The sequence below is a fragment of the Temnothorax curvispinosus genome, unplaced genomic scaffold (genome assembly GCF_003070985.1).
Source record: "Temnothorax curvispinosus isolate PA1 unplaced genomic scaffold, ASM307098v1 QBEX01015206.1, whole genome shotgun sequence".
NCBI lineage: Eukaryota > Metazoa > Arthropoda > Insecta > Hymenoptera > Formicidae > Temnothorax > Temnothorax curvispinosus.
The window spans coordinates 102573-122138 of record NW_020224986.1 but is presented as its reverse complement, the minus strand read 5'-3'; the positions used below and the strand labels follow the sequence as shown (position 1 = coordinate 122138).

Genomic DNA, 19566 nt, shown 5'->3' with positions numbered 1-19566 from the left:
ATCGCGTGCACCGGGAAGTACATCATCACGTGCAGCAAAGCGAACGATCTTATTATATGGGACTTGAAAGGACAGACGCTGGCGACGGTGGAGATGCATCTGGGATCTACTTATCGCGCACGCATATCACCTTGCGGCCGATTCGTTGCCGCCTCGGGTAAGGAGACGTTTTGCTGTTAAACATGAATTTCGCCGTGTGAGAAAAGTATACGGAGACTTTAATAAGGATTATCCACTCGCCAGGCTTTACACCGGACGTGAACGTGTGGGAGGTACTCTTCAGCAAATCCGGGGAGTTCAAGACGGTGGCCAAGGCGTTTGACCTCGCTGGGCACACATCCGGGGTTCAGGATTTCGGTTTTAGCGCCGACACCAGCCACATGGCTACCGTGTCCAAGGACGGGACGTATCGTTTCTACAATACAAAAAGTAGTGTAACAATATCACCGGTAAAACGTAGGATCCCAGCAAACGCCAACTCTAACAGTGACATTACGTTCAATATTATAATTTCGACAATACACTCAATACAAGTGTAATATAAAATATAACATATGTTGCATATAACAGTTACATTGTTGAGTAGGAAATTATAATGTTAGTTGGTGTTTACTGGGATCTGAGCGTACGAAACTCTCGCGCAACGCATTTGTCTTTTTCCAGTCGAGTTCGAAAAGGGAGAAGATCCGCACGTTTTGATGACCGGCACCTGGAACAGCACGACAGTCTCTGAGATACCAGCAAGCCTCGCTTTATCTCCGAACGCGGAGGTCCTCGTGATCGCCCATGGATCATCTTTATCTTTCTACTCCACTATTACCGGTGCTCTGGATACCACCACAGAGGACATCTTCCTCGGTAAAATTACACGCACAATTCGCATATTGATTTTCGCGGTTTAGAGAACTTGAACTCAATATTTTTTTTTTTGCAGGGCCCATAACATGTCTGGCATTCGACGCTATGGGAGAATATCTGTTGGCCGCGGGCGATAAGCATATCAAGATTCTCCGCAACGTCACCGGATACCGAACTGCGATAGAGTCAGCTAAACGCAAGCTGGAGCAGAGGCAGACGCAGGCAACGAAGGAACGTCTGGAAAAGATGATTCGCGATAACAAGGAGTTGCTCGATAAGATGGGAGAGAAATGTCCAGAATGACATTAATTCGCTCTCCCACCTATCGTCTTATCGACGACATTGATTAAAGACAAAAATAAAATTATTATCTCGGGGTCTAATATGCTTTCTATATCATATAAATATTAATACATGAATTTACCTATTTTCTGCAAATAAAAATAATTTTCGTATGCATGAATTTCTAAAACGTTTGATTCTTAATGTCATCTACAGTGATATTTATACGTACCTAAACTTGAGTAAATTTCGGAGATCTGTGTAGGCGACATTGGGAATAAATTGTTCTTTTAATTTTATCCTACTTTTACTTTATTTTCTTAGTTCATTATGTGTTTCTGAAAAATTGTTCGAAAATTCGTGTTCCATATAGTATTACAATAAAACAGAGTAAATATAATATAATTAGGCTATAATTTCCAAAAAATTTTTTATAGATAGACTGTAATATATTTTCTCATGCATTGTGAATAAAATATGACGAATTATAGAAAACTCTTTCAGTTTTCTATATTTATCTCGAATTCTTCGACGATGTTAAATTCGATTAAAAATTAATAAATATTCAAGCTTAAGTACGCAACTGTATTAAATTTCAAGAATAATCCGAACAAGTAAAAAAAGAAATTATAGTTTGTATTCGAAAACGAATCGGCATGCATTATAAATTGTCACGCACACACACGTCACTGTTTGAATAATTTTTATTGTTACCGTTGTATTCTTGACTACCATGTGCCCAAGGATATAATTACAATTTTGTTTTTATAAGATTTGTATAACGTTGAGATTCACAGATTCGAAACTGTTCGCGCATTTTATGCTTTTATTTTTATACTTTTGCATGATGCTACTTTGTCCCTTTTTTTGACAAGAATGTGGCCTTCTATTAACAAACTACAAAAAATTTCTATATAATAGATAAACTATGTACAAAATAGTATCCTTGGCATCGTGAGTTGCAAACTGCAAGTCTGGGAGTTGAAACGCGGGATCACGCATGATCGCTCACGTTCGAGAACACGTTTTTGTGAAGTATAATTTTTGGGTAATGTGTCTTGGTAAATGTGTCTGACATTTTCGGTGGACGTTACAATGCGTAACTTAAAGGATATTATGCATCTGTCATATTTATACTAGCTTAGGCTATGAAAAGAAACGCTCTCATTGAATTGCTCTGAATTCTGAAACTGTATACATTTTCTCATCTAAAAGAAATTATTTTTATTGCGGAACAGTAACACATTTCATTACTCTCGAAATTATCGAAAAGTTTTGTTGCTATTGGACAATTCTGATATAAACTTTTTTTCGAAAAGAATAATTTTTAAATACTTCGTGCTGCACCGATATCATAAAATCAATCAGCAGCAAGATAAGAAAGAATTCCGCAAAGTTCAATAAAAACATAATAATACAGATGTGCCTGAAACCAAATATTGATGTAAGTTCATCATTGGTATTACATTTATTGCATTAGATGTTTATTGCGTTAAATCATATATTATATGTTAGATCAATTAAAATAATCAATTTTCATTAAGAAACACATTGTTTAAAAAAAATGATGAATGATTTGATAACAAAAATGTAATTTAATATTATAATATAATTAATATTATATTAATTATAACTTAAATTTAAAATACACAAAATAGCTCCAAACATGCTCTTACAGCTGTAAGTTTCATTTTAGAAATTATTTTATGTTCGCGTAACATAGACAAGCGATGGAACAACGATGGAAACGCGTACATTTCGCGTGTATGCGTTATTATTTATTACTTCCAGTACAAACCTTTATGCACTTTTTTTCCGAGTCAAGTAACTGTGGTGTTAACATAGTTTTGAACTTATAATAATGATAAATATCGGTGTATCAATATCTAGCACTTAACGGCAGATCAATGGTACTTCAAAAAATCTTTTTTTTTTAATTTATTGACTTATTCTGAATGATCTGAAAAATTGCAACGTAAAATATTTGCCTATCTATAAACTGTTATGCATGGTTAAGTGCTTGTTTTTTAATTATTATTTGAAGATGCCACCACATATCACTCGAGTGAAAAAGATTACAAAATCGAGTCCCGATCACGTAATTTGGTATCGGATGAACTTCTTGGTAGTTGCATCTGCTTTTTCTTTTTTTTTTGTGTCACTAACAGCACACGTGCATGCACACGTGCGTGTGAAATAAGTAATTAAACTTTTATTCGTGTCGGTGCAGACGTCTACTATAATAGATAATGTGATTTATTTCTTCTCCTTGTCCGCTTCGGTGATTTCCCTCTTGACAGAAGTTTTATTGTCAGATTTCTTATCCTTGTCTACATCGGGTTCCTTTTTTACTTGGACTTTGTTATCTCCCCACCTGGTGTCAGTTTTAAATTTGCTCTCCATCTCGGAGCCATTTATCTCTCCGCTAACCTTTTCATCTTGAATTTCTACTATCTCTACCTTCCTCGTATCACTCTGCATCATTTTGGCCGCTATGTGATACATATTTTTTACCGCAGTCAGGTAAGTATGGCAATCCACCTGTAAAAAATTAAATTAAATGTAAGGAGATGAAATTCCATACTTTTTATGAATCAAATATGTGTAACAGAAAAACGAGTATACTCACAGAGACTTTCTTAAGCTTTTCGTCTGAGCTCCGTAATTTATCTTTGTATATTTTCAAGTCTTCTGAAAGACCCTTAATACTATTAGTTTGTTTGACAGATTTCTCATTGACTACAGTTAGCTCGTGCTGCAATTCCATCATGCGGTCTTCGGTATCTAAACGCGCTTTCTCAGATCTTTTCAACTGACTGACAAGTTTTTCTACATCTAGTAAAGAGCCTTTGTACATAACGATACCTTCCGGAATCGTTTCTTCGTCAGCTTTATCTAAAATACAATCCTCTCTTCGCGCTCTTTTCGAGGGCGGTCCGCCACCCACAAATACAGGTAACAATTTCTTATTTCCTGTAAACGTAAATGTATAGTAATAATTAAATTTAGTCGCATATTGTACGATGTTTTATGTTAAAAAAATGTGTTTTATATTGAGAAAAGATGCATTACCAAGGGCAAGCGAACGCAATATATCCTCCTCGTTCTCCGCTTTAGAATCACCTTTGTCACCTTCCTTGTCGTCTTTCTTTTCGTCTTTCAAGTCGTCCTCCTTCGATTTGTCTGTTAATTTGCGATAATGCAGAGAATCTCTTGTAACAACTTTTTGTACTAGTTTCCGTACTTGAGCTCTTGACAAATTCAATCCCAGGGTATAAATAAGTTCTTCGATATCCTTATCAAATATATATCCACAATGCGTCTGATCGAAATACACAAAAGAGAGTAAAAGGTAAGGATCATGTGTGTATAATTTCGTTTTCCTTTTCTTTCCGTCTTTATCTCTGTCTCTTCTACCGTCTTTTACGGAATCATCATCCTGTATGAATAATAACAATGTTTATATTATAAAATACAATGCATTTATCTATTATTATATGTTACGTATAAAATATTGCGTATTCTTCGTTAAAGAAAATGTTTTTATATAAAACATGGAAGGGGGGTAAAATGTAAAAAATAAATTCTCTTTCTCTTACATCTGATTCATCATCTTCATCTTCTTCTTCATCATCATTTTTCTCCTTTTCTCGGTCTTTGTCATCCACCTTACATTTTGCATCTTTATCATCCTTTTTATCCTTGGCATCTTCTTTCTTCTTATCGTCTCGTTTTTCATCCTTCTTACTGGATTTCTTCTCATCTTCCTTCCTCTTATCGTCTTTCTTGTCATCTCTTTTATCATCTTTCTTATCTTTTTTCTTATCTTCGTCCTTCTCCTTAGTTTTTTCAGGAAGGCTGGATAACGAACGATAAATACGGAAACCGAAATCCCGCATCAACATTTCGTTGAACAGTTCCGCAAAGAGAGATACTTCAAAAGAATGTTCCTACATATTTAAAAGATTTTTGTATAAAGTATCTTTCTTGGAATAAGTGATAATTTCTAAAATAATTTCTAAAGTATAAAATACCTTGGTATCTTCTGGTCTGTAGTCTAATAATACGCTTAAAGACATAACTGTACAATCAAATTTCCCACTTTTAGCCATTCTAGATGGATGAACAATAATATGCGATGAATCAGGCAGGGTATATCTCTTTTCGAGTACAGTACGTTCGCGTTCATAAAGTTTTCTCTTGTCTTCATCATGCTGTAAACAATGTGAATGAATAGATATTAAAGATTTGAAATATTCTCAAGAAATAATTTGATACTCAATATCTACATGTCCAATAAAACTACTTGCACTTAAGTGCATATGTTACATATATGTACTGCTTACATCTTTATTATCTCTGGATTTTTTATCGTCCTCTTCCTTTGACGGTGGCGAGACATCCTCTTCGTTTTCATCCGCCTCGTCTTGCCGACCTTCCTCTTTGGCTTGCTCCGACTTTACGGCCTTCAAAAGTCTAGCTAACAATTGTGACTTTAAGCCTTTTGAGCTTAAATTACGAGCTGCTAGTTCTTGACGTAATTCGTTCACCTACATTGATTAAGACATATTAGATTTGAATTTGAAAGCACCAGAACAGAAATAGGAAAAATTTTGTTTTCGCATTTAAATACTAACATTCATCGACTTTGGATCTAGCTCGGAATAGTGCGTAGGATCCTTTTTCTCGGGCATCGATTCGTCCTGGAAAAAGAAAGTGCGCGTTAGTGAAAGAGAAGTAAAAAGCCCAGAGAGAAAACTACAAAACAGAAGCAGCCCCTATAACGAAACGAAACCACTCCCTCTTCATTCTTTCATCACTCTCTACTTTTTTCAACACTCTCACATTGTAACGATATACACATATCTTCATTCACGATGACCGTCAAGTATGACTCAAGTAACTGCTAGAATCTCATAGTGTCCTGGCTCTGGTGTCTGTGTGATCGGTAGGTTATGGATAATATCAATAATGTTGTAATATAAAAACGATGATCAAATGAAAACTTTTGAATAATTTCTCAATGTTGGTGAAGGTTTCAGGAAAGGGAATGGCTCAGCTGCGCTCTTCTCCGAGCTAGGCTTGCTTGCTTCTCTTGTTAATGCAATGTGACTGCCATTGGCTAAGGGAGCGATACATTACCCGTCGATCCTCGTTTGCGACATTTAAAAGCGTTTGCGTTAAGAGTCCTTGTTAATTTACAATAATAAAACAATAATCTTAATATAATTATATATATACAAACTTTGTCTTATTAAAAGTTGTACATATGTATATAATGCTTTAATTTTGCGATATTGTCAAATTTGACTTGTCCCATAAAATAAGACAGCTTATCTTACGGAAGAAGTCAAATTCATAGACATATATTTCATTGAAAAAGATCCGAGTTTAACCATCTATCAATGGTACAAGTAAAGTTGTAATTTTACTGTCGTCTATCGAAACATACCCCAATACGTTAACTCAACACACCTAAATTATGATTTTTTAAATCGATGACGAGTGTGATTCGTTGCATGAAAAAGAAACGAAGGCGAGATACAGTATCCGAGATAGATTAAACTTACTGATAGGATCGATGGACAAGTATAGCCTATTGAAAATCCAGTTTAGTAATGGGGAGAAACGGTGGCACGAATATATATATAAATATATAATAAGTAATAAAAAGGTAATATAAAGTAATATGGGATGATGTTGGCAGTGCCTTTTGATCAGCGGCGGCAGCCTCATCAGTCTCATTGGCAGCGTCCAAATCGTCGGGATTAGAGGCGGCACGCAGCAACTTTCGCTCCAGTTGTTTCTTATAGTTGAGTTGCAGCCCGTCCCATTCCAATCTGGTAGGTACACAGCTCCAAACATCTGGGAGAAATAGTATGACGGTTTCAACGCGAGAGGGTACCACTCGCCCGGACTTGTGGGTCGTTTCTGCGCGTCTGTAGTAGAGTTCCAGGAAGCGGTACCTGTGCCGCAAGGAAAAACAATACGCAAACGTCAACTCAGATTAATGCCGCTTAGCGTTGCCTTATATGCTAAGTGTTCGCTCGCTTGTTCGTAAAGCCCACGCACTGCATACAAAGCCACGTACAGCGCACAACGTAGAGACCATTTGAGAGAGAAAGCACAACTCAGTGGGTCACAATCATATAATAATAGAACAATAGTGATGATTTGTCTGCCGCGACACTGCTCGTGTATCGTCGTCGACGGGGGGAGGGTGTGCTCGAAACCGGGATCCAGTGCAGCAATCTCCATCAGTCGCTCGTGTTTAGAATAAATACATACCTCCACTGCAGAGAGATCGAGCTACAATCTTAGTTTATCAAGTCAGAGAACTGATGTTGAGAAGTTACTCTCTGTCAAGATCGTGGATAGTACACCTATCAGATATATATATCTTGACTTTTTTTTTTTCGAATAATTCGTTTTTACGTCGTAGGAGATAGCTCTAGAAACGTAGCCCTAGACAATTAAGAAAAAAAAGGATGGAATTTTTAAGAGATGAAGAGTTCCGCAATTGTGACCTTCGGTTTGTAAAGTAGTAACGACGGAAATACAGAATGTGCAATATTAACGGGCAGAAGAAATCAGTGATATCACATTGCTCTTTGTAACAAATCGGGGCTTTAAAAAAAAGCTGTCTATGAAAGTGCTCCAGAGATGTACATTCAACGAAAAGTGTATATTTATATTTGGAAAAACGTACCACTGAGTGCAACTGGACAAATCTATGCCGGTAAGAGCTTTACAGGTCCTCACGGCCGTTCTAATCAACACAGACGGATCTTTTTCAGGATTAGGACCGTCTAACGAGGGACTCCATGGTCCACCTATAGCCATTGTCTCGTTTTTGCCCCGTAAGCCTACCAAGAAATTTATAAGGCGTGTGGGGTGAACGTAATCGCGATCGGGATCCCTGTCTTCGGAAACGCCACAACACCTTTTGTATATCTCTTCCATGGCGGGCATGGATATGAGCATGACCTAAAAATAATTAAAAGACATTCAATACGTGAAATCATCTCGATATGCATATGTGTGCATATCCCGATTTCTATCGCGCTACAAATGTCGGCGCGCTTGTAAAAAATCTCAAATTGCTCGTATCTTGTCATTTTATGACGACCGTGACACAACTTCTTGACAGACCTTCGCAGAGAATAGATAATCGGCATCCGATGGTTCTAGTACCGCTGTATTTTCACTACACGGATCGACATCTTTATGCATAACATGGAAGGAGCACGGTTTATTAAGAGTAAATGGCATATGCGGTGGAAAGGCATCGACCCATCTGAAGTTAGTGGAAAAGAAGTCGCTAGGAATGTACATATTTTGATAGCGTCTTCTTATTTCAAGAACATCTGCTTCAGGCCTGTGATAATAAGTAGCAATAAAACACTGCCAGTGGTGCACGTTCGTAAGATGGATATAAATGGCACTTACAGGTCAAGCGCTATTTTCGGTATTTGCACCATGTAACGCGGTACGACACGCGTACGCCGGCGAGGTCTCGGTGATTTGCTCCTCCTGGTCCTCGACGGGCTTCGTTCCTCCTTCTTCTCGCGCTCTCTTATTCTCTCTTCGCGGCGTCTCTTTCTTTCTATTTCCTCGTCGTCATTTCTCCGTTCACGAGGAGATCTCTCTCTTACTCTACTGACTTTGTTACGGTTGCTGGTCGTGTTGGAATTTGTCGTACTTGTTGTGAACCTACTACAATATGTAGAATTCCATCGATAAGATATCGCTTGTCTGTAATATTCATTGAAACTTGTACTTGATTTCGAAATCTGGATTTAAATATTTGGATTCAAATTTCTGATTACTTAAATCTTGTTCTCAATGACTGTCTCCAAATTAATAAACACTTATTAAATAAATAGTTGGTGAATTTGAATTATTTGATGATTGTACGAGAGGATTCGAATATTCAATATTTGATGTCCAAATTTAAATAGCATTATTTTATGTCGCAGAAATGCAGATATAGGTCACATAATATAGTTAATTTAACAATTATTATTGTCTTCACCTGTTGTTAGAATTTTCCGTGGGAGGAGGTACAGCATTGTAGGTGCCGGATGTCCTATTTGGCTGTTGCTGTTGCTGCTGCTGCTGACGGTTCGGCTGGTTGGTTTGCTGGGTGTTTGCACTGTTGCTATTATTACCCCCCATAGGCAGAACTTGTATTCTAGTGGCATTCCATTTAAACGGCATCGAAGGGTTGTACGACGCCTCTACGAGCACACGATCTCCTACTACGGGATTAGATCCCTTCACGCATGCACTAAAACACAGAGGAAAAGAGGTATCGTTAAAAGATATGCAAAAGTGAAAGAGAAAGAAAAAAAGTATCTTCCTTTACTCAGTTTTTACTTACCTGGTTTGAAAAAATACATCCTCATCTACAAAGCCGAAGTTATCGTGTACTTTGGTAACAGTACCAGTGAACACTCTCTGCTTCGTCGACGACGAAGGGACGTTTTGTTGAACCTGTTGCGGAACACCGGCCACCGAGGGTTGGAAAGCGTTCGTGTTCAATGCACGCGGCGTCGGATAAGAGACCGTGGCGACTTGCGGATACAGCTGTCCTGCTATACCCGAAGGTAAATTCGAGCCAAGGGTTGCCATGGATGCCATGGTGATGTTGGGCTACGCACAGAATCATTTATATTAACCTCGTTACAATTAATCCGACACTGAATGTTTGCAAAACACCGAGTCTCGAAATATCCTACCTGCTGCAACCCCAGACTCTGTTGGTAAACTTGTTGGGTCTGCTGCTGATATTGCACCATAGGCTGCCCTCCGATACTGCCCATGGCTTGTCCCAACATTTGCTGCTGGATATTTTGTATACCTTGTCCTTTCCCAAAAATATTATCAAAAATCATTATGCAGTCAGAAACTTTTATATCGCGATATTCTTTACGACACAATGAATATATGCTAAAGAGAGAGAATCAAGTTCCGAGATATCACTTTATCTTGTGTTGCTCCGGAGATCAGAAACTGATTTTACTCGAGATAAAGTTTCACGAAACGCAATCAACAACGCGGAGAAAGAACAACGGGGAACAAAGAAAACAACGTTGCTCCGGAGCAGACGGTCTTGCTGGCGACGGCCAGCTTGGAGGTCAATGGGCGATTCTCGGGTGCTCCGCGAAACGAAACGTCGCGCGGCGTCGGGCTTGCGTAACGGGCCGCGGCCTCGCGAGCTCGAGGGTGCGCACGTGGTAAAAAAAAATTTTGGCAGCCATCCGTAACGTTGCGCACGGAACGACGACGAGGGTGATTGCACGGGATCGTCGCTGGTCGGTAGGGAGGAAAAAAAAAACACGCGTCGCACGCGCCAGCCTCTCTCTCACCTGCATTGCGGACCCACGGTGGGTTCTTGCCGCCGCCGAACGGCGACAGATTGCTCATTCTGCGAACGGGCGGGCCGACCTCGTGCGGGCCGACTGTGTGCGGATGTGTGCGAAACGCGACAGATCTGGCAGGCACTCGCGCTCAGCGTCCTTCATTCGGGCGCCATGTTTCCGGGACGTACTCGCACTACTAGCGCCGTAGCGCGGTGCTACGCGAGTCGTTGCGACGACGTCTCGTCCGTCTCTCGCTCGGAGCCGCCAGAGCGCGGAAGTTGCCTCCCGTTGCTTCCGGTCGCCGCTATGCCCCTTCAAAAGTATTCCCGAGTATTCCGCGTGCGAGATGAGACAGCAACGAGGATCACCGGCTGTTTGCCACTAAAAATTTGGTTGCCACGTAAAAATAATAAACAGAACTTATTATTAAATATATATATATTTCGATATTTTAAATATTAAAAACATTATTTGTTTATTGAGATATTTGAAATTATTAATAATAATTAAAAATATATAATTAAGTGCCGCGTTTTATATCTCCACGCGAGTAGCATTGAATTTTGATTGCTGAACTGACTCGCGTCGTATCGAGGGTGAAGTTGCCGCCGTCCCTTACAAAATTCACGTCGTTAATGGAGTCTCGGGGACACGGAACGAGAAACGAAGCGGTACGCACTCAGTTCCGGGCCGAACGGCGACTACCGACGTGACGCGTTCAATTAGTGAGTAATTAGTGTAACTAGCGTCTTATATCTCAATGTCCGATAATCGCGCGGTACAAATTCAACGTTTATTCGTCAGGGATTCGCTTTTAAATCCGCGTTCCGCGAAATTGACTCGATCGAAGCCTGCGAGCGATCGAGAAATAAGCGACGGCCACGTCGCATATTCCATAGATATAATAAGTTTGTACTTTTTATTTTGTACTTTCCTTCACGTTGCAACGTAAGATAAGCATAGCAAAGATCGAGACAGCAGTAGAAGTTGTTCATATCATTTATCTCGAAGAGTGGAGATCGATCGAAGAAAGTTACAAAGTGCACAAGGGTGTAGCATCGCCGCGGCGGTATCCCGTGGCGCGTGAAGTTGGCACGAGCTTTCGAACTTCCTCCGTTGTTGCTCGCGTTATTTATCGAACGAACGGATCGTTAGCGCACCTCGGTCGACCGTAAACTTAATCGCGTCGATCCTCCGTGTTGACGCGGCAAAGTGCGTGTCGCGCGCGATTAACGTCGGGAGTGCCGTGCAAAGTATCGCGCGATCGTTGTATTTTCGCGATCAGCGCGCGCGTGATCGCAACCGACCGCGTTTTCGTGAATGTTGCGCGAGTGCCGCGGGGGAACAGCCATGTTGTCGACGGAAGGGGGAAAGGCCCGGGGAGACGGCGACGGCGAAGCGACTACAGGGTGAGTAATGTATTGTATCTATTTATTATTTGTTACTTTTTAAACTACTTTTTGCGATTACTCGTTTCTGCCCGTGATTGAATGAGTATAGCGAATCAAGGGAAATTGAAGATGAATTATGGTTATACATAGGAAAAAAATAAAAGATTATATGAATATATCACGTAATTTTTTCACTCAATCGGAAAAATGGATGAATTAATCATTGTTTTGTAATTAGCTACATTAATTGCACTTTTTGTAATATTTAAATAATGTTGCAAATATCCAAAATAAGAGATGCCATTTTCTGCTATTGCAGCACTTCGCGCTACCAAAAATAATTATCTGCAGAAATTTAAAAATCATTTATTTCGTCTTATCAATATTAATAAATAAAAAATTTGTATCAATCTTGAAAAATTGTATTCTATTTTTGGAGATTTAAAGGACGATTTATTACGAAAATTATTTTATAAATATATAAAATAATTTATTTAGTTTATGCTTATAGTAAAATATAAAATTGATACTTGAGATTATATTTATTATATTTGTTATTCAAAATAATCTCGGTTAATGAAAATTATTTAATAATAATTTTTTATGTATGGCGAGAAATTTCAAGTATGCGAAGATTCTCGTTTACGCATGATTAATTAAACATTAATTAATTATATAAATTATACATGTTCTTTTTTAAAAAGAACTCGAAACTATATGGCAAATTTCTTTTTAAATTGTAGGTAAATTTCACATTGTATGCGTATCATTAACTCTTCCTCGCAATATATTTAAGTACGCCAAGTTTTTTTCATTTCAATCATTTTATTATTCTCTCGTAATTTTCCCCAATTATGTACAAAAATATAATGAGAATCATTACAGAGCTCGTAATGTTTAGGTACATGACGCGATACGCTCTCTCATTGTCGCAGTTTCTCGCACTTCTCGGTAGATCTTACTAAGTGCGCTTGAAAACACATGAAATTGTGAAACGTGATAGCACACCATACGCGCACAGATCGCTCGTTATGTACATGTAAAAGTATCGCTTTATTATTCAGCCCTCAAATACTACGCGGATCTTTGCGTTTTATATGTAACTTACATGTAACTTATCGATAATCAAACAATATAAACAATTGTTTTAGTAAAACATTCAAATATAAAGATTTTAACCTTAAGAATAAAATATTATAAATTTGAAAACAAGTAAAATACGGCGTATGTTCGGTTGTTTTATTTCATACAAACTTCCGGAATTGTTTCGTAAAACTGTTGTTGGAAATATAAGAAGAATGAGATATTATTAATATTAGTAATTACCCCGTCATAAATAATGATAGTCATTTCCTCGATAAATAACAAGATTTATGAAGGATTAAAGCTATACTGCGAAATCGCAGATAGCTGTTGCAGTCAATCTGGTTTCCCGTTAGAAAAATATTGTGCGGTCAATGCGTGAGAAAAAAGCCCTCGCTGGCTTACTTATGTTAATAAAGTGCAAAATATAGAAGCAGTAATATTCTAGGAAAAGTATTGCGTTCGTTAATAAGGATAAAAAATCGGAAGATTTCCCTGATCTCTGCTAATAACAGTTTCACAATCCGTTTATCGGTGAGGAACGCAAACGTTTTGCGCAATCTTTCGATTCTGTGCGTTTTGTGTCAAGCAACAGGATCCTTCACTAGTCTTCCAGTCCTAATGTGATCTACTATTCTCGCTAAAAACGGTTATTTGTGAAGATACTCATAAAAAAAGTTATAATACGCTGCATCGTTTATTTCGCCAAATTTCTTTTCTTCTTAAACATGTTAATTAGTATTGTTACACCGCAATATCACAACTTAAACAAGACTAAGGTAACGTAACACAGTACGCCTAACTATCATCTAGGCGTCTAACTAGTTAGGAAGTAACTTTACTTTTTTATCGCATTTTTTTTTATTGTGCGTAAGATAAAAAAATTACGTAAAGCTCTATCTTCCAACGCTTTGAGAGAACTCGCTAAATATTTCTCTTAATTTAGGTTTCCGCTTTTTAATTCACACGCCTCTTACGAAATTTCGTGCACGCTCTTATTCAATTACGGCAGTTTTTCAGATTATGCGTATGCGTTGTCATTCGTATTTCGTTATAATGGAGACATGACAATGACCACCATTACGCTTATACTGAAACCGGAGCGACAAAGCAAAGCCTCGATAAATGAATAACAAAATTGACGATGCAAAATCGGCGACCGCAATGTCAATTTCGAAATGCATTGCAATAAACAGAAACATAGGAGACGCGTTTACGTACATAAATTAATTCTATGTGTAATAATCTATTAAATATACATAGTCCCATTGTTTAACATTTTTATAATTCCGGGGACTTACGTAAGTTACATCACCCTATATGCGCTTCTGCGTTTTAATCGAAGAAGTCATCGCGTTTGGATAAAGCAGGATTTAAACGTTTTACAAATGCGAGACTCGTTGTATAAACGCATAAATAAAAAGAAATGCGCGAACGCTTTTCGATGACGAACGCTCGTTTCCGTTTGTCTCGCGGACTAATCGTCATCCGATGTGTGTATACTTTCATGAGGAAGCTCATTATGACGAACACGATGTAAGACTATAACGTTTAAATGTTCTCACTCTCGTTCGCTAGAGCTTAGCTTATTCGCCTGTAAAAATAGCCGAGGTTGAATTTATTACAGTCGAGAGAAAAACGTTTTATCATCAGAGATTTTTATTTAAGTCTGGATCACCATAAATAATATATTCATAAAAATAGGAAGTGTGTACAAATATATTAATCTTGTAGTGCGACTATTACGATCTCTAAACATTTGCCCTTCCCCCTCGAATATAGTATTATCCGCGTGTATGTGTATACATAACTTCGAGGCACATTCGCACTCGTTCGGCTCCTCCGCGACCGCGTGATCAAAACTTATTACGGATTTGCGTGTAAGAGAGCACTCGCTTAGCACGGTGCGCGCTCCCTTTCTTGAAGCTTGATTCTACGACACTAGAGCTTCGTGATTCTCGCGACATGAATGCCGTGTACCTTTTCCGATCGATTAAAGCGCCCGTGTCGCGTCGTGCACGATAATAACAAGCCGCAGTGCGGCTTACATTTGCTATTCGTGTTTGAATACAAAGCGATCAAAGCAAATTCGAGCAAATTCTTTTCGGCAGCTTACTATAGACGTCACCGTACCGTCAGTAGTAGAATCAAGCTACGCAGTGAATTAAATATGTGGGAAATTATGTAGGTATAGCCGATGACGTTGATACATGCTGCTAATAATTCGTAAGGCTTCCGTGAAGTTAGGGAACGACGAGCGATAAAAAGCAGAAATTATCAATGTTAAATAAATTATTGCTATATTTTCGGACAAAATATGGGACAATATATAAATAAAAATACATTTTATAAATAGGATAAATGGGGACCTAAAATAAAAAAAATTTAGAACAAACACAGGGTAAATTTAAGATCATAATAATTTAATGTTGTCATGTTTGAAAAATTGATTAAATAATGGCAAGATATATAATTATCTTGAGAAAAACTCGACAGTTGTTGGGGAAAAAGAAACGAGGCAGTTTCCAATTACTTGTTGATCATTTTTACGAATCATTAGCTTATAATTACCAATATAATTTTAGCCAACTCTGTCGTACGATATTCTGGCCGAATTCGTTTGCACGCTGATTATAATTTTTAAGAACACTAGAGTTCTGAACACAGTTGGAGCTAGAAAAAGAGACAGAGTTGGTAATGATAGTAAGAGGAGAAAAATGGTTCAGTTTCAGCAATGTGCCTCAATGGGAGATGCCATGAAAAATTACGTACGACTAAGAAACATCCACACTCGTATTCGATACATACGTAACCAGTACAAAAAAAATTGCACGCTCAGCGAACACGCCGTTCTTGCTTGTATAATTATCAACGACGAATGCTCTACATTCCTCGTCATGTACGTGTGCGCTTTAATTACCCAGCTTGTTCTCACATTCACGTCGAATGCGATCTCTCTCTAATTAGCACAAACTACTAGTCGCAATTTAAAGATTTTTATAAATCGCAGCGTAGTTTCTATAATGTCAAATATGAAAACCATAAAAGTAGTCTTCTCGTTTTTTTTTTGCGCTAATGTTCTTATCTGTACTATTAACAATTTCCGATAGTATTATCGATGTTCTATTTTCGTATGGCAGATCACAAATCACTAATTCAACGACGCCAAATCTCACCAAAACTCAGAAATGAAGATTCCGCAATATTTTTTTTTTCTAGCGACCATGCAGTACAGCATTTATTTTTTTTCTCCTTTCCCTTCCTATTATTTTTAACACGAACGTCGTAACAGCCCTGTCGTCGATGATACTATGTTAGTGAACACAACTACTGCTCTGCTAACAATGCAGAATATTTAACGAGACGTCTCGTTTTTTATGCATGCCATTCTTTCATCCGAGAATCTCGTCTCTTTGTCCTCTTTACACACGCGTGTAATTTGGCTTCGTGTTTCTCACGCCTAAGTTTGTGGACATGTTGCGAAATGATTTTTCACGATAGACGAACGGTAATTGTAGGTACGACAAGACGAGCAGCTGACCGGCACACCGAAAAAAGTGTTCGAGTTTCCCACGTGTCCTAAGCGAGTTTTTTCTCCGTAATGTTATTGTTGGCGACGTAACCGTTGTTCGTGCCGTTGCTGTAACAGCTGTTGTACTCCTTGTTGTAGATCGTGGTGTACGAGGACACGCCGTTGTGCGTCGCACTGTCGTTATCATCCAAAACCGGCATGCAAGCTCCTCCACCGGACGTACCGTTTTGCATCTTCTTCCCGGAGTTTTTCCTCGTGCCGCCTGTGTACTTCGTCTTGTAGAAATCCGAGAACAGCCCGAGGAACAGGACACCGTGCAAGCCGATCCAGATCATGAAACCGCGCGGATAGTTGCACTCGATGAAGAGCAATTGGAACTGATGGCTCATGATCATCACGAATTGTATCTGAAACCAGAAGAAGGATAAACTGCCAGGTAAGTAATAATGAAAGCGATGATAAAAACTCAACGCATACAAAATTTGTGCTGAATCGCCGTGGCCCGAAATATGTTGATGTATTTTAAAGGCTGGAGAAACTAAGTAGTAACACAGACAGATAAGTGGGATTACAGAGTGAATGGGATTTCAGCAAATTGAGAACTCGGTCAACGGCTCATTTTATTCCGCTTTGTCAATTCCATTTATTTAACTAATTTTATTGGACATCGGTCATTTTTATGATTAAGAGTTACACATTTTCTGCGTGTAAATTTTTAACTGTATCCGAAATTGGCCCCTCAAATCCATTATTGTGTAAAAAAATATTATCTTTTAAATGTAGAATATATTTTAAATATAAAATGCGCTCAATCGTCGACAAAATATCAAATAGAGTGCTATTTACAAAAGATATAATAGCGCATGAAGTTCTGTAATAGCTGCAATTTTCACGTCTAAGTCCATAATAATACGAAGTAACACTGAACTTACCATTTGCATGGTAGTGAGATACTTCTTCCACCAGATATACTTCTGGAACTGTGGTCCCATCGCGGCTACCATGTAGTAGAAGTACATCACGATGTGTACGAAGGTGTTTAGGAGGGCAAAAAATGTGCTGTGGCCGCCCGGTGCAAATTTTACTCCCATCCACACGGAAAAAGGCATTACCCCATGATGAATTACGTGAAGCGTTGAGACGTGTTGGTTCTTTTTCCTCAGAATAAAGAACAGCTGAAAAATCATGCAAACTTTTCGATTACTCTCTTCATCTTTCTCGGTATTTTGATAATTTTGCTTAAAGTATTTTCCCAACGGATTATTTCGTTAACTCTCCAATGGTATAATAAATACCATTCCGATTGAAGTTTAACAAGTTCTATGTATATTCCTTATATATATAACAATTATATAAATATATAAAACCCTTATAAATAACGAGATGATGGTTCATATTAATAAGAATAATAAAAAGTAATAGAACGAACGGTGGAGTTGCAATATATCTACAAGCTGGGAAGTTTCAATATATCTTTAAAAACATTAAATAAAGCAATAGATATAGACGGAGCCAGCTATTTTTCTATACAAATTATTGAAAGAATCTTCGACAAGTATTTTAGATGCTTGTTAAAATTTATTCCAAAGTTATAAATGAATTTATCGAGTGGAACTTATGTTTTTACATCTGTTCCTCGGTTTACCCGATATCGACAAGTCAAGAGAAAATCGATACTCACCGTATCGAAGAACTCGGTAAATTTGCTAAAGTAGTACCACCAGCAGGTTCTTGCCATTCTGAGGCCCATCGGGCTGGACGAATAATCCACCGGTTGGCATCGGAAGCTGTAACCTTTCGCCCAACCGCTCATAAGATACTGAAACAATGAATATTCGAACCATTTGATTACGCTGCTTGTAGCAACAATAAAGTCTTTTATGTGTGAGTTCCCGCGACATAATCATTAGACACGTGTTATGAAACGCGAGAGAAGATTATCTTGGAAGATTATCAATTATAATTGCACCTAAAATCGGGATTAAAATCATATTTCACTTTGCTTGCAAATTATGCAATAAGGAAAACCAGTAAAAAGATACACATAAATTTTAATTTTAACTGTTTAACTTTGATGTGATATAAAATAAAAGTTTGCTTTTTTGAAATAGAACGTATAATTTACATTTAGCGCAAAAAATGTTTGTAATTCATAAATTTATGCACTATTAAAATTATAAAACTCGAATCAAGTTAGCTGATGAACAAGGTTTTTTCGCGAAAATTTATTATTCAAATTATGCGCATGTTTCAATGTTTTTTGAAACGTGTTTAAAAACGTGTGAAAAAGATAGAAATGCAAGCAAGCGCATGTATACACGTCCGGCAGACGGACATATGTAATTTTTGAGTTAACGGTTTGTTTAACTGAATTTCCTTGAATTTAAGAATGGATTCGCGTGGTTGAAAGGCGTCAGACACGTTCACGAGGTCATTGCGAGCGTGGAATTAATTCGCTAAATGGTTCCAATTATACTCCGGAGTTATAATCTGTTGCGCGTCGAAAGGACGACCATTATGTTTGCGAAGTAAATTAATCTTACACTCCCCACTCTCATTTATACCGATCCTTAATCGCATTCAATTACGTAACTATCGAATCACAATCCATTTTTAACTGAGATTTAAATGTGGAAGATCGAACGAATTGAATAATCATATGTGATACTCGAAAGAGCAAAAAAAAAAAATTACACACGGATGTCGAGATTTCTTTACGTACTTCACTTGTGTAATTTTTTTTATCTGTCACTGTCAGCAATTCAACATTGATAATACTCACGAGTTTGAAGTAGACATCAATATATCATTTGATTCAAGGATTGGTAATTTGCTTGGAAAATTGCGAATAAATATTGGTTCGTTAGCTGTGGTTACGTTACACACCTTCGCTCGGCACATCTTCCACTCAAGTTTAAACGAATTTTTAACACTGTTTTTAAATTATTTCTTCATACTTATTTTTGTTTCAATGCGATAATATGTATCTGAACGGAATATGATGTCATGCTATCGGATTCAGTTGCTTTGCGAAATAAAAATGAAGAAACGAGAG

The 19566-nt window shown here is 37.9% G+C and overlaps 3 protein-coding genes across 5 annotated transcripts in view; 1 reads left to right on the top strand and 2 right to left on the bottom strand.

The window, feature by feature from the left end:
* LOC112465461 (mRNA-capping enzyme) overlaps nt 1-2196 on the top strand; it is a 5205-nt gene extending 3009 nt beyond the window's left edge. Inside the window, 4 exon segments of the mRNA XM_025033021.1 lie at nt 1-157; nt 244-429; nt 664-858; nt 935-2196. The exon segment at nt 1-157 is cut by the window's left edge and continues 200 nt beyond it. Coding sequence (XP_024888789.1) covers nt 1-157; nt 244-429; nt 664-858; nt 935-1161 — 765 coding nt within the window. The 3' untranslated portion in view covers nt 1162-2196.
* Nucleotides 2197-2896: 700 nt separating this feature from the next.
* LOC112465452 (cell division cycle and apoptosis regulator protein 1-like) lies at nt 2897-10711 on the bottom strand. 3 transcript variants are annotated; one of them, XM_025033002.1, is made up of 15 exons: nt 10512-10711; nt 9882-10009; nt 9524-9795; nt 9176-9430; nt 8590-8895; nt 8293-8518; nt 7850-8127; nt 6851-7106; nt 5778-5843; nt 5487-5690; nt 5175-5354; nt 4740-5090; nt 4213-4579; nt 3770-4113; nt 2897-3681 (listed from the first exon to the last, which is right to left on the bottom strand). In XM_025033002.1, the coding sequence occupies exons 1-15, from the start codon at nt 10567-10569 to the stop codon at nt 3397-3399; spliced, it is 3576 nt and encodes a 1191-aa protein (XP_024888770.1). In that variant the 5' UTR covers nt 10570-10711; the 3' UTR covers nt 2897-3396. The 3 variants fall into 3 exon arrangements, with proteins under 3 accessions (XP_024888770.1, XP_024888771.1, XP_024888772.1); XM_025033003.1 differs by having other exon boundaries at nt 8590-8856; XM_025033004.1 differs by having other exon boundaries at nt 8590-8853.
* A 1990-nt stretch (nt 10712-12701) lies between these two features.
* The window catches only part of LOC112465451 (elongation of very long chain fatty acids protein AAEL008004-like), a 28126-nt gene continuing 21261 nt past the window's right edge, over nt 12702-19566 (bottom strand). The window contains exons 4-6 of the mRNA XM_025033001.1: nt 18193-18330; nt 17444-17686; nt 12702-16918 (exon numbers count right to left, since the gene is read on the bottom strand). Coding sequence (XP_024888769.1) covers nt 16559-16918; nt 17444-17686; nt 18193-18330 — 741 coding nt within the window. The 3' untranslated portion in view covers nt 12702-16558. The remainder of the gene's footprint in view (nt 16919-17443; nt 17687-18192; nt 18331-19566) is intronic.

Coding starts and splice junctions, on each gene's coding strand:
- LOC112465452 (XM_025033002.1), bottom strand. CDS start 10,569: ATGAGCAATCTGTCGCCGTTCGGCGGCGGCAAGAACCCACCGTGGGTC. Junction 10,010..10,511: donor ACCGTGGGTCCGCAATGCAG/GTGAGAGAGAGG, acceptor TTTTTGGGAAAG/GACAAGGTATACAAAATATC. Junction 8,519..8,589: donor CCGAAAATAGCGCTTGACCT/GTAAGTGCCATT, acceptor TTATTATCACAG/GCCTGAAGCAGATGTTCTTG.